This window comes from Rhyacophila brunnea, unplaced genomic scaffold (assembly GCF_057557595.1).
Source record: "Rhyacophila brunnea isolate RB1 unplaced genomic scaffold, BYU_Rbru_1.0 scaffold_3, whole genome shotgun sequence".
In the NCBI taxonomy this organism is placed as follows: domain Eukaryota; kingdom Metazoa; phylum Arthropoda; class Insecta; order Trichoptera; family Rhyacophilidae; genus Rhyacophila; species Rhyacophila brunnea.
The window spans coordinates 46,895,277-46,911,638 of NW_028232965.1; the positions used below are offsets into that span (position 1 = coordinate 46,895,277).

The 16,362-nt window shown below is 33.3% G+C and overlaps 1 protein-coding gene across 1 annotated transcript in view; it reads right to left on the reverse strand.

Moving 5' to 3' along the window:
- LOC147068451 (uncharacterized) overlaps positions 1-16,362 on the reverse strand; it is a 343,294-nt gene that overhangs the window by 127,114 nt on the left and 199,818 nt on the right. The window contains exons 4-5 of the mRNA XM_085952989.1: positions 10,797-10,935; positions 6,112-6,228 (exon numbers count right to left, since the gene is read on the reverse strand). Coding sequence (XP_085809115.1) covers positions 6,112-6,228; positions 10,797-10,935 — 256 coding nt within the window. The remainder of the gene's footprint in view (positions 1-6,111; positions 6,229-10,796; positions 10,936-16,362) is intronic.

Consider the following 16,362-nt stretch of genomic DNA (forward strand, 5'->3'; position numbering starts at 1 on the left):
ATTTACATTCGATAGAGGCTAAAGAGGAGATTATTTACTATGAAAATGTATTATTTCACTTTTAGTTACTACATCTGTAATTACAATACTTATTTTATTGTGAAAGATTAGTAATGGAGGATAGTGTATCTCTCCTGCCTTACAATACAACAGAAACTACGCGGGATATTACAATTTGTTAACATCCAATTGTTACAAGGGGAAATACTGACCAGTGACTTAAAGTAAAAAAATCAGGTAGGGACTTGTTTACCTTAATCAACTTTATAGGACTCATCTATGCACATAATATACAAAGTGGTGACAGTATATCGTCTCTGTTCTGGCAGAACAGACTAACTGGAGAATACTAGTTTTGAGTAATTTGACTTTGAAGTTGTTAAAATGTTTGAAATGGTCTATCATGTGAGTTTATTAAGTAATCGTAAAAAGGATAACTTTAAAATAAAGACTGTTTATTTATTAAGAAGGTTTCCAGACGGTAAAGTTTGAAATAAGGAACATTTTGGTATAACTAACTCAATATGTATTTTTTTCGAATTAGTGTCTTCTGCCAGAACAGTGACGATATACTGTAGAAAACTGTGGAAAATATCAAAATACATTATATAGTTAAGTAGGTAATAATAATTCTTATCTTTTATACTGAATTCAATTTCTTTTATATAAGATTGATTGTATTATCATTATACATGTGTAAGTAGAAGTCAATTCAAAATTCAATTGAACCAAGGCTAAATATAGATTTCATAAATAATTGATTTAAATCGCTCATCTCTACCATTATTATTAATTGAACTGGCGTTTCCATTGTTGCATACCAATATTTATGTACGTAATCGAACAATAAGGATTAATGTCAGGCCTTTATCCAGTAGTGAGTAGACTCTGGCAAGATAATGACATATATATAATATATACGTCTGAATAGTATCTTCAAGAATGACCTACCATTATGTCTTAAGCGTAGGGTGTTCAACCAATGTGTGCTGCCCGTGCTCACGTATGGCTGCGAGACGTGGACCCTCAACACGAGAGATGTCCAAAGGCTAAGAGTCGCACAGCGAGGCATGGAGAGGTGTATGTTGGGCATCACGCGAAAGGACCGTAAGAAAAACGAATGGGTTAGGAAGCAGACAGGAGTACGCGATGTAATAGACGTTGCCAAACCGCTGAAATGGAGATGGGCGGGGCACATTGCTTCGCCGAAAAGACGGCCGCTGAACAAATGCCAATGGTACCCAAGGGCCACGAAACGGTCACAGGGTCGCACTAAAAGCCGCTGGATAGACGAACTGATAAAGTTCGGTGGAAATACGTGGCAGCGAACGACACAGGACCTAGAGAGTTGGAAGAAGCTTGGGGAGGCCTTCATCCAGCAATGTATTGACCCCGGGTGATGATGATATAATATTAACCATGGTTCTCAAGTGGCGTTTAATCAAATTAATTTTCATACAATGTACAAATCGCAAATTATTTTTGAGTAAGCTGCTTATAAATAGCCTAAATTAAATTACTGTGTACCAACTTAAACATAAAACATTCCGAACATTGCTTTCAGAAAATCCCATCACTCTGTTTCTGTGATCTAAGTTTGACTAAGTTTATTTGAGCCTCTCAAACACCTGCCAGTTGAATATTTCACCGGAATGTTGACATTGGGCAATCAAAGTTTTACCCTAGGTCAAAGCAGAGAGATTTGATTTTATTGCTAACGTTTTCTCACTTTGAGAGAAAGTTTCAATTTTATATAGATAACTGTGAAGATACATTCTTATACCTGCCCTACTGTAAAAGGGTTGAAGAATAGGTGGTAATGTTTTTTTCATAAGGTATTTTATTTTATTATAACTTATAATATATATATATATATATAAAATCATGATAAGAAACGTATTGCAAGCAGCGTTGCCATAGTGCAAGAACGTAGTGGCCGCGCGGGAGCGGCGCGGCGGCATCTTGCGCAACTCAAACGTATAACTCTGTGTGAAATGTTCATAGACAGTGTCTTTTTTGGGGCATAATCATTGATATACTACTAGATGAGGAGTTCCCATACAAGTGTCATTTATAAATGTACCACAAAAGAAGATATTACGAATATCGTCATATAATATTTCCTTGTAGGTATAATGCGTTAAGACCATTAACATGGATTCCCGAATTTCACCCGTATTGCCCTGGCTGTAAAACTAAATTTGCGTTCTTGGAATAGTGACCCTAAGGGTGTCTGCAACCCAAAGCTTGCAAGCTACCAAAAATTCATGTCTGAGCGGACAGAGCAAGTCGTCATGCGCTGACTATTAGTTAGAGTAAGATACAAGCTAGATTGGGCTTACTCATAATTATTACCAGGTCGTTTTCGAGACAAATATTAAGTGAGATTATATCGAGTTAAGTCCGCTGATATTAAAACAGTAAGTTTTAACATTGGCCGAGTCACTGAAAATCGGGCGTCATTTTAAGAAGCATATGACTCATCCAGTAATATATCAATGGGCATAATACACACGGTCATACGTTTGAGTTTTGCAAGACGCCGCCGCGCCGTTGCCCGCCCGTCACTGTGGCCAAGCGCTAAGCGTTTTTTTGCCAGATCTAGCATATATATATATATATATATATATATATATATATATATATATATATAGTTTCGATAGGCATCTAGTTTATCTGGCTTATGGCGTTTTTACTAGCATTTTTGATGCCTTCAACGGCTTTAAATATGCTGAAAATACGCAAGATATTTAGTTTATTTATTTTCATGCGCATACAATTTCTGACTATCAGATACACACTTAATGCAGGTAGGTCGGTACCTATTTTAGTAGAGTTAGAAATAAAACAACATAATTTAACAATTGAAACAATTTGAGCATAGTGAAATGGTATCATATAATTTATTGTGTACTTAGTTGCAGTACCTATATCAGTTTGACGATTATTGGAATGGCATGAAATGGAACTTGAACGCCGTTGATACAATATAGGCATTTGTTGTCAATTTTTAAATATATTTCTGTTAAAATGTGTGGTTTTTCCATATATAAACATTTTTAGAATTCTGAACTTTTTTTCGATATTCGAAATGAAAGGTATTGACATACTACAGGCCGGTAGCTGTTCTTTCGGCACCCGTAAAAGTTTTTGAGATGATCATGCATAACATGATTTCTCCAAATATAATAAAATATATAAAATATTTATAATGAATGAGCAGCATGGTTTTAGAGTAGGCCGATCATCGGAAACTAATCTGATGGTATTTGTAGATTATGTGTCGTCAGCACTAGATAGAGACCATCAAGTTGACTTTTCCTACAGTGACTTCTCAGAAGCGTCGATCACGACATCCTGTTGGAAAAACTCCAACTAATTGGATTGTCTGATCATTTTCTGGAGTTATTCGGGTGCTATTTGAGGAATCGTCAACAATACGTATCGTATAGCGTTTATCAGTCACATACATTTAATAGATTTTCTGGTGTCCCTCAGGGCTCAATCTTAGAGCCATTGTTGTTTACGTTTTTTATAAATGATATACCAATGATCATTAAAATTTAAAGCAAATTTACTTTCAATTTTATTTTCACAAATTTTAGCGTTTTTGTCTGCCAAATAGCTTGTTTTCGTACCCCGTCTAGCATGTTTTTGTCAACGACAGTTGACACTGATTGCAAGCAGAATAATTATTATTCCTCAAGTCCAACGTAAGTACTTTATACCTGTATTGTTATAATACTATATAACTGAGATTACTCTTAAAGAACTAAAAAATACTATTTTTTGATTTAACAAAGATTGCACAGTTTAAAAATGATTCAATGGCAGACAGGTAAACGTATAGCATTGTCAAGACACCAGAAAATTAGAATTTCCAAATAGTTGTCATACAATAAACTGATTGTATTTAATGATAATAAAACAAAGGTACTCAAACCTTTCAACTGCGGATTATGAATGATTTTTTTTCAAGTGAGTGGAGTGGTAAATGATAACGAACGTATACATACTCAAAAAATTTTCGAACGTACTTTCTATAATATTTTTACATTAATCCAAAACTTAATTACGTAAGCGTGTGTAGGAGAATGGTTGAGCATTGTTAACACTTACTTTATGTCATGTCGTGAACCTTTGAATTTATAATTTGTCATATTCATTATAATATGTAAAATAAATAACTTTGAAATCAGAAACTTAGGAATGATGGTTTGGCTACATTATTTTATTAAACCTCATAAAGACGTTTCTGAATAATATTATTTCATAACATATTCGCTGAGTTGTATGTTGTACCATTGTGTATAGCTGGAAATATTGTGTATGTAGAATCTTTGAGTCTTGCACTTTGTAATCAGAAATGCCTAAGGGTATAAGTCCCAGTTCAATTATATGGCATACATGATGATATTTTCGTTTTGGAATATTTATTCAGATGTGCTTTCCTCACAAAATTTATCTTTATATATTTTTTCGAATAAATATAAGATACATTGGTGATATTTAAATATTTTTTATACTATTTTTCTATCATTTGGTATTCATTCACCATATATAAAATTATTGTCAATTCGATGCGTTGATTAAAAAAAAAGTTAAATATATCGTCTCTGTTCTGGCAGAACACAACTAACTGAAGAATACTAGTTTTGAGTAATTTGACTTTGAAGTTGTTAAGATGTTTGAAATTGTCTATCATGTGAGTTTATTAAGTGATCGTAAAAAGGATGACTTTAAAATAAAGACTGTTTATTTATTAAGAAGGTTTCCAGACGGTAAAGTTTGAAATAAGGAACATTTTGGTATAACTAACTCAATATGTCATTTTTTCGAATTAGTGTCTTCTGCCAGAACAGTGACGATATGCTCTGAGAAAGGGACATCTGATAAAATTTCCAAGTTACAGTAACTACTGAGTAGAGGAGTACGAGAAAATGTTATAAATAAATTGTATCCCGGTTGCATAATGAACTCTCGACTGGGATACTGTCATAAGTCAAAAACCCGGTTCAATGTTGCAACTCCCTTTCGTGCGCACATGCTAGGCCATGTCAGGACATGCGCCAATGCGACATTTTGTAATTTGTACCTGCGCCTCATGACGAGTGAAATTCGTTACACGCGACAAGCAGATAAGTTTTTTTTAGAAAAAATGTCCCACTGATGCTATATGCGGCAGTACTGACCACCAAGATGTTGAACACATCCTCTGGGATTGCCCGCTTATGGAATTCGAACGAGCGGAGCTGTTTGCCAGGGTCCGTTCTCACACGGGCCCAATTGGTCATGGAGATCTCGTAGCAACCGAGGCCAACTTTGCGGCATTTGAGAAATTCGCAGCGTCGTATGGGGAGCGGGATAGTCCCGACTCTTCTGTAGACTCATCCATTTCAATTCGTGACACTCAGTATGCGGTTACACAAAGCGCTTAACGTCAGCGGACAGCAAAGCCAGTCCAAAAAACAAACATTTTCTTTCTTAACTTTCTTCTTTAAGCTCTACGGTGCATGGTTGCAGCATCAGTACCGTGCGGCTCCGTCTCGGGACGGAATGAGCACTTAAAATCACTTCTTTCAGACACGTTTAAAGCGTCATGGAAAGCGGCCGTGCATATGTGACGGGTGGTAGTGGGAACTTTAACGTAGTACCTACATTAAGTTACATATGTTTTGTGAAAGACAATAAAATCACACCGACAGATTCAACGCGTTGTAGCCGAGATGATTTTCACTCATCGTTCATATTTTCAAATATTTTTAAGATTTCCAAACTATTAATTTTTAAGTCTATTATTCACGCTATGAAATTTTTGTAATATTGTATTTAAGTTATTGATATTTGCAAAATTTGAAAGTTTATAAAATTTTGAAAATTACAAATTTATATAAAAGTATAAAACTATACACCCTAACGCCAGTCGTGAAAGGAATTTGTTTATGTTTGAATATTTGAATATGTCTGTTTTCTAATTTGTGTGATACAATAATATTGACATTTTATTGATTGAATATATCTTGATTAAATCTTATTTGATGGATAAAATGAACAGTATGTGATATGTCATGATCTTGAGACAATATGTTAGTTATGATAAATTATAGTTACCTGAGGACTGTCCATAAGCAATGGTCCCGTAAGATCAGCCTGGTCATCCTCTCCCTCCGGAAAAACTGGACTGTCATTTAGTACTGTAGTTAACATGTTTACTGTCGATACTGTCACCTGAGAACAATAATATATTTAATAATTATTAATAAGTGTTACTATTGATAATAAATAGCATAGTTGGATTTATGTATGCATGTTTTTAAGTCAGTCAGATTTAAATAGTCTGTGATAGAAGTGATCTATAATATTTATTATATTTTAAAGGATAAGTCAATTCTTGCACGTGCAGTCAAATTGGGTGAGTATCTTATGATAATCGATTAATTTTTAATACTTTGTTTATATTTTTTTGATTAATACTTTGGACGCTGAAGATGCACCTGGCGCGTAATGACCAGGCGGCCGATCGATGTAATTAACGTGCATTTTAAAGGTGGTAATTAAAAAATGAGATAAAGAAGTTAAGAAAGACACAATCATGAGGTATATAAGATTTATGGTAAGCCCAACATTGTCAAGTATATAAAAACCCAACGATTGCTATAGGCAAACCATGACAAATCATGGTTTGTGGACCAGATGAAAACCACTGTGCGCGAAGAGAGAAGACGTAAATGACAGTGTTAGCGCTGTTGTCACAACTGAAGAAGGAAGAAGAACTGCTGAATTGAGGAGTCTAGTTGAGGCTACTTATGGTCCACTCTAAGATTTGTATTTAACTAGACATAACAAATGTTTGTATTATATTTCAAACACAAATAGATTATTTTGTTAATACTATCGACCGAATGTACTTGATGGAATTTGAATTTGATCAATACTGGGAAAATTAGTAACTCCATTAAATTCCCAATACGTTGCCATTGTTTCCCAGTATTGACGATTTTACACCTCTTGAATGTAGTATTTGTTGATTATTATTTATCTATTATTAATGTTTGATTGTTTGTGTTATTAGGGATATGGTTTTTTTGTACAACACTTTATAATATTTTTATTGTGATCCTTGACTTGATAGGTAGGTAATAAAGTTTTAACTACTATATTGTATTAATTATTATATAAGTTAGAATTAATTATATTTCTTGTGGTTTAGTATTTACTGGGTAGGTAATCGACCATTTTTCTTTGTTATATTTCTTGAGTAAAGTTGTTCTATATTTTATGTGATCATTCAAATATTACTTTTAAAAATTCTTCTTCTTCTTCTTTGCCCATATCCGCCCCTTAACTGGAGCATATGGACACCACGCGGTGCCTCCAAGAATCCCTGTCGCTCGCCAGTCTTCTTGCTTCGTTCCAGGTCAAACCAGTATCCCGTAGCTCCGCCGTATACACTCTGTAGATTGTATTTAGCGGCCTTCCAGGACGCCGGGATCCGGTCGGCTTGAAGAACAGGCAAGCCAGGTTAAAGTTCTCTTCTGGCATTCGCAGCACGTGGCCGAGCCAGGTCCAACGTCGCCTCTTCACTTTCAGCGTGATGAGAAGCTGCTTGGTACGTTCTCTTATCTCCTCGTTGCTCCTAAAGTCATACCACCGCACACCCAGTATTCGTCGCAAACATCTGTTTTCGAAGTTCAGTATACGGTTGCTCTGAGCCTTCGTAAGGTGCCATGATTCGCTACCGTAAAGCAGCACCGTCAGAATGCAAGCGTCGAATAGGCGACATTTGGTTTTGACCGAGTACAATCGTGAGTCCCAGACATTTCGCATCGAGTTGAAAGTTGCTCCAGCCATTCCCATTCGGATAGCGAGCTCTTTCTGCAAAATGCCATCTCCCGTGATGTGTACCCCCAGGTACTTGAAGCTGTCGACGCTCTTAATGTTTTGTCCATCGCTAATCAGAGGGAAATCTGGATCAGGACAGGTACTATTGCACAAGACGTTGGTTTTCTTCGCGTTGATTTTCAAACCAACGCAAGAGGAGTTGTTATGCAACCTGTCGATTGTCTCTTGAATGCCCTCGATTGAGTTGTCGAATAGGACAGCATCATCGGCGTATTCCAGGTCGCATAGCTTCACCGTGGGGGTAACAGGTATGCCTCGGTCGGGTGGTATTGACTTCCGTAGTATAAAGTCAAAGAGAATGATAAAGAGAAACGGTGCAAGGGCACAACCCTGTCTGACTCCGGTCGTGACCCCGAACCATTCCGTGACAGTATCTCAAATTCTGACACAGCATTCGCTATTCTCGTGCAGGCTTTTGATTATGGCAGTGATCTTGGGAGGGATCCCGTATGCTCCCAGTATCATCCAGAGGGAGGGGCGGTGTGGACTGTCGAAAGCCTTCTCACAATCCACAAAGCAGCAAGCCATCGGACTGTTCAACTCATGGCTCTGCTGGAGAAGACATCGAAGGTTGTGGATTTGGTCTGCATACGCTCGACCAGGTAGAAACCCGGCTTGGTTTTTCCTGAGGACGTGCATTATTGGGTCCCTTATTCTCATCAAAATGATGTTTTCCAAAATCTTTCCCGGAACACTGAGTAGCGTAATGCCTCGGTAATTGTCGCAGCTTAGCTTTTAAAAATATTAGGAACAAACTAATATACAGTAGAATAATTAATTGTTTAGGTAATTTAAATAATAAATCTTTGTTATGAATTGTACACAAGACTCAAATAACAATTTTATCTTCCTTCGTATAACATTTTAAGAGAAAATAATATTGCTTTACAAGACAACATATAAATCATGCAAAACTCTTTAGAATAAACAAACATTAGAACAATTACATAGGTGTATACACGTTGTAAATAACAATTATTACTTTCATAAGAATGAGACATTTTAATCAGAAATTCTGCGAAAAAGTTCAAAGCTTTATCAAAGCCAACAATTGAGGATTATTCTTTATCAGTTGGAAAACGGGCCAAGTAAAATTTTGGTAAAATGATAATGCTACATAATCTATTGCATATAATATATTTTACCTTACTCATTCTAAGAATTTAAATATATATGTACTGTTTATATGATTGTTTATTATTACTCTAATTAAAATAATACATAATTTGAAAACATCTCTGCATATACACACTAAAAACAATCGTTTTATAGAAGAAAAAAAATACTACGCGTCAGTATGCTTTTCCAGTTGAGCTACGGGCATCTTATTAAATTATGACGATTTAAACTAATAGTTGTTACATGAAATGGTTATCGAAATGCATTGTTACTGACCCGTGGGGTGTCGTATTTGTTTTTCTTCTAAAAAATGATTTTTTTCTAGTATGAATATGCATGAGATGTTTTCAAATCATGTATATTCAATATATAGAATGTCTTTAATTTAAGATAGAATGTTATATTCTCAAATCGTGTATCTTATTCATTGAATAAAAGAAATAGTTTATTAAACCAATATATTATGTATTAACTGTTGCCAGGTTAATTGTGAATTTAGATAAACCCTTTAATACAGTAGGTGATACGAAAATGAAATTTGTATAGTAACTTATGTAAAGTAAAAGTAAATAATTATTCTTCTCGCGGCAGTGTAATTGATAAATTGGTTCTTAAACCGTAGGTGCAAATTCAAATACAGCGTTCGGAAAATGTTAAATTTGTTTTTTTTTTCAAAGTTGACGGCTAGGTTAATTAATACAAAGAGTAAAGTAGCTACCTATCTAATTAACCTTTTCACTTGAATACGTAAATTACTATACTATAGTATATAGGACTTACTTTTTAAGAGTACCAAATACATGCTAGCCATTTATAATATAATCGGTTGTGTTAAATAACAATCTGTGTCAATTTTACATTCAAATTATACAGTGCCCATCTCTGAAACCATAAGTGCAAGTTAAATCCCTCATCTAGTAAAAATTACAGATAAAGTTTCAAGATACATTTCAATATTTTTGGTAGCTACTTTGAGAAGATGATTACAAAAATATTTTTTGTACAGTGTTAGTCAATTCAAAGATACTTTAAACATTTTTTTTTTAATAAAAATGGCTGTAACATTTTATTGCATAATTATATTTCTTTACTCCTGAATTGAATACTCACTGTCCTAAGTAACCGTTATTACTTGACGAAAAATCAAAACAAACCAAAACTTTAAAATGTATTTTTATTACCAAAATGTATGGGAAATGGTAGATTATTCTATCTTCGATTGTGTAGTGTTTGTATTCTTTAAAATTGCCAAAATTCCAATTATTATAGTTATTTGTTGATTGGCTTTAGTGTATAAATAATATCTACCACGTTTCAAAATCGGGCAGAGAATATTGAATAGGATTACTGAAGTAAGTAGGTATATTGTATTAATACAATATTAGAAATAATCCGGATTTAGAATTCAAGTTGTAAACATTGAAAACTTGAACATTGAATATCTTTGTTCAGTAAATAGCGGTTTATGACAGTCAAGAACACGAATTAGGAAAAAAATAAACAGGAAACTTGTGCGTCATAATCTCGCAATGAATAATTATTCTACCATTAGTACTGAAGTGTAAGTATGTAATGTGGACATGATTATTGAGAGTTATTTTATAACTTAGGTATAATATAAGTAGATGTTCGACTTTCACTTTAATTAAATGCCTACAAAAAAAAATTATTACATCCATTATCACTGTTCATACAAAACTTACCAGTGATTATAGAGCAGTGAATCTTGGATCGTAAGATTATTGAATGATTTAATAGTACTGAATTATACTGACCAATAGCAGGAAAGCCGTCTCCACGAGTGAGCATTTGTTGACCGGCTGGCATTTGAAAATTGAGATTCCTAACGGTAGCAAGATGGCGGCCCTTGCGCAGTCCACAACCGCCTGGTGGAAGAGAAGCCCCTGGGACCATCTGTCGGAAAAGGAAATAGACACACTTGAATAACGTTCAGTGGTAAAACGTCCCTTATCTAGTCAATTTGAATTTGGACTGGCAATATGTTTTATACAATCTGGAAATGATGTTGATATTGAAGATACTTTGTGCTAGTAAATAAATTATTGTAGTTTCGTTTGAAATTTTAAGCATAATTTTATTTTAAATCATATTATTTTTCATTTCCGTTTTTTAGGATTACACAATATGTCACTGTAATGAAACATGGAACTCCTTTTTTTATTTCACCCCTCTTACGATCCATGTAGTCCATTTTAATACACCTGCGCCACTGTATACACTTTAAAATTTGAAATACCTATGTAAGTATTGTCATTTATTTTCATGTGATATAATATTTAAAATTTAGATTAATTGTTCAAAGTTTTTAAGGGTTCTTTGCTGGAAGTATATTAAGGGCAAAGTTCTTTAAACAGCTCAAACAATATTAAGAATTGATAATGTATTAAAAAAAACTTAGTAGGTACATCTAATATAGTATTTTTTGACCATTCGATTGGATAATTCAAACACATTATAATTATAATATTATAAACATAATAAACATATTATACTTAACATATTAAACATATTATACATAATTAAACACCCGATAAATATGCGTATAAGAAAAAAAAAGTAGCGAGTAGGGCAGAAACCAGCATCTATCAAATTTCGGCCACTGTGTATACGCTAAAAATATATTATTAAACATTTATCGGTAGATAAAGGTGGAGGAGATAGAAGGTCGTTGTTGCATGGATGTTTGGAGGAGAGTTTATTTATCAATACCAGAATACAGTAATACTTTAATAATGATGACAGCGTGTGAATTTAATCGTGGTGTACTTATATGATCAAGAGATTGATTATATTAATGAACAGAGCGACTTGGTTCGCATGGAATGACGGTTTACTATGTCGAGTGAAGGACTCGTGATAATAGTAGTGGGTCTCGTGATGGACTCGATGAATGAGTGAGGATTCATACATTGTTCTTACAATGTATACAAATTCAGTACATATATTACAAGAGATATTGTCGCAATTAACAAATCATAACATACCCTACTGATGTAGTTATGATGGAGGAAATGCTGACCATTGTTATCGCTCTAGTGTTTTGTTTTGACAACAAAACATACATAATATTAAAGTGTGTCACCCATTTAATGCTGAGTGGTATTATTACTACAAACATATATGTGGAACCTATTACTGAAGACCTGAGGCTTTTTCAATTTGTATATATCAGTATAATTATCAGTTTTGCCCCGATTTGTAAATATTATTATTAATAAATACAAGTTCAATTGGGTTGCTCGTTGTAAAAAAAATGTATGGATAAGTACTACGATCGTATACCCAATAAAAATGTGCAAGATATAATTTTTATTGCACGTATAATATAACTATTATTCAATACTCGAACCTTTTACTTAAAATATCAGATAGGTATTTTTATGAATATTGTGCATAATCTTGTTTGCCAATACAAACGGGTGTATGTAGTCATTTGCAATAATACAGAAGAGCAATTCAAAAAGTAATTTTATTGTTATTCTCATATATTTTTCCAATAAGTACCCAACTAAAAAATAGTTATAACCACGTCATGGAAAATTTTTTTCTTACGCACTTATGCGATAGGTACAGAAAATGACATTCTAAACAATTTCACCCAATAAATAACTAATTTCCTTCAAAATGCCACGTATGCCATTTTGACTTTGAGATACATCGATATATGTATCACGTGGAAAAACTATTTCCATCCAATTCTGTGAGTATTGAAAAATTGTATCTGCACTGATAAAATAGTTTAATTCTAAATATGACAGATAGAATATTATTATAAAAACAGTTTTCAGTAACTATCTAAAAATAGTCTATTTAAAAATTATCAAATTACATAATTATGTATTGATAACATCTGTAACCGATATTCTATAGATCAAAATATTTTTAACGTCAATCAAAAGCTCAAGATATTCAAACCATTTTTAGTTATGTAACTGATTAAGTGAACTTATTCTCAGAACTCCCTTAAGGGGGGACATGCTCAGCGTAGGTCAAAATGGAGCTTTTGTTCTATTTTCAAAGCATGATCCTGCACATACCTTAAACGTTGTAGATAATTTATTTATATAATTTTGAAGCCTTATTATCCTTTATATTTATTTTAAACATTTGATGACTGCATAAAGGATTTTTATTACATAAAATAGTATTCTTTTAAACCTCTCGCTCTAATGTTATAGGCTTAAGGCTATAATTATTCCAGTATTAGATAACTATACTTATTGAATAATATCTTCAATCAAGGTTAATACGAATATAATTTAACGTAAGGAAACCTGAGGTCTATTATATATATATACGTAAACCAATCTATTTTGAGATACGGTTTATATTCCATTTATTCTAAGTAGATACACTTGAGTAAGGAAGGATCTATAATTTTGTTGTCTAATAATTGAACTTTTTTTTAACTGGGTGAATAAATAATAATTTTTCCCAATAATTTGCTTTTGATAATAAATTTTCCAATAATATCGAAGTCATTTATATTGTAATTGAATCATGGAATATATAAAATTAATATAAAATCAAATCATGAAATTGGTTGAATAAATTACTGCCGTGGAATCTAGCATATTAAGATATTTTATTTTGGCCTATTAAAAAATGATTGTTTGACAGGTAGATACGTTGTTTTCATAGTGTGAACTGTGGTATTTTGTTGGTTATACATATTTAGACAATAGTATTATTTACATTTATAATATAAACGCATCACATACAAAAAATAAAGATTATTAATGCCTAAATAAAGCTCAGGGCTACCGTATACTGAGTTTCAAAAATAAATGTTGTTTGCGACGGATACTGGGTGTGGGGTGGTGGTATGACTGCAGGTGTAATGAGGAGATACGAGAGCTGACCACTCTCTCATTACGCTGAGAGTGAAGAAGCGAGGTGCTAGGTACGTGCTGCGGACGCCTGAAGAGAAATTCAACCTGGCTTGCCTGTTTTAAACCAACCGGATATCAAGGAGATAAGAGAACGCACCAAGCAGCCTCTCATCACGTTGAGAGTGAAGAGGCGACGTTGTACTTGGCTAGGCCATGTGCTACGGATACCAGAAGAGAACTTCCAATAAGATTGCCTGTTCTTTAATCCAACTGGATTCCGAAGTCCTGGAAGGCCGCTAAATACTAACTATAAAGTGTATATGGCCAAACTACTGGATGCTGACATGACCTGGAATGGCGCAAAAAGACATTGCAAGCAACAGGATTTTTCGGATGTACCGTATGGTGTGTATATAATATGCTCAAACTAAGAGCCAGACATGGTCAAAGAAGAATATCTAAGCTAAGCGGAGATAAAAATAAGTTTTGCAGTTATTATAATGTGAAATAGTTGTCAACATGACCGATATAAAATTGTAGTCAACACATAACTTTGTTTCACTATTATTATGAAAAAAATATTTAAACAGTGCTATTGAAAGTTGTATTTAAAAATGCAAAGTGGAAATTTTGCTACTTTATCTTCTACGCGTGCCACTAAAATAAAGATTGAAAATCATCTGGGCGATACCTGTCCTCTTGTCCGAACCAATGAAATATTATTATTATAGTCGAACCGCTTTCTTAAGTATTTACAGATACGAGGTACTTCCTTACAGGTTGTGCTTCCAAATATTTCCTTTAATTACAAGCTCCATTAGACTGTACATGTCGCTTTGTGTAATAATATGTCTGAAGCTGTCTGTTTGATCATGTTACCACATTAATAATATCATATTACCAATATTCTAGGAGCTGATTGTGGTTACTTCTCGATCTAATATACGATCTGTCATTTAATAATATCTGATATATTGTTTATGACAAAATGTACTGCTTGATATATTATAAATGTATTTAAAAGATATATACGTAGAAGTACGATATATGTGTACACAATTCATGAGAATTTCCTGCGGAGTGACAATGAAACCGGCTTATTTGGATGACAGAGGATTACACAAACACTCTTGTTCCAGTGTTGTATCGAATTCAATCGACGGTTGAATTTACTAAGGATTTGTAAATCGACAATAGATTATTCTGAGTAAATACTAAATACTTAGTTCTGGTGTCCAATACTGATTATTCATTGAAGTAGAAACATGATCCCATACTTATCGTAAATAATTATTTGAATATTATATATATATATTGAGCTTTTAATAAAACTTATAGAAAGAATATTAATACTATCGACCGAAGGTACTTGATGGAATTTGAATTTAAATTCTAATGGATTTAAGTTTTGTACTATTCCATTTGAGTCAAAGTCGTCTGAGTCATTTGACTCGAATGGAATAGTAAAAAACTAAATACATTACAGTTTTTATACAAAGAAAACAATTTTTGAAGTTATACTTTTTTTGGCGCGTTTGGAAAATCAGATCAGAGTGTATTTTTGGCGTGTGACATGTAATACATAATTAATTTATTTTTTCTCACGAAAAAAAGACACTCTATTGGATTCGAACCACCGATTGTTCGGTTATCAGCCGAAAGCACTACCTTTACGCCACAGTATAATACTGCAATCGTGACGATTATACAGTATAATATTATAGTTTAGAGTTGTTCCGTTGCCTAGGCAGCGAATTTATTATTTTTGGCCATTCGCAATTCCTTACGTAAACAAACTATTAAACGTCAGAGTGACAGTTGGTACTTTAAAAATAAAAACAACGAGAAACCATTATATAATTTAGTTATATTAGTTAAAGTGTATAGATATAAACCAACGACGTTACAATAAGCGGTCATTTTTCTTGAGTGTGTAATTTAACAAGATAATTAAAAGCTAGTCAAAGAATCTAGTTTATCACAAGTTTTGTTTTGTTATTGTTTTGTTACGCCAAAGAAGTATAACTTCTAACGCGTGTACATACTTATACCGATTTTTTTTATTTAACGAATAATTCACAAGGTGAATATAACATTCTTTTTATTGAACGTAAATGATTTTGAAACATTTCTGATAAAATATATAACCAATAAAAATATTTTCAAAATAATACCTATATGTTCAATAAAAAGAATGTTACATTCTAAAATCTTTTAAATTATTCGTTGAATAAAAAATAGTTAATTAAATTATTAGCAAGTTCAAGTAAGTTACAGTAAAAAAATCTTGGAGTGGTCTGTGATGTCGGTTAGTAATTAAAGTAACACCTAATTTTATTTAAAATACAAAAGCCGATCGCCAATAGTAACTTAATTTGGAAAACGCTTCAGAGAGTATTGTAACAGCCATTAGTAAAAATTGGTCGCAATTAGATAGGATTAGTTAAAATAGGCGCGAAACCCGAGAGACGCAGGTTTGATTCCTGCT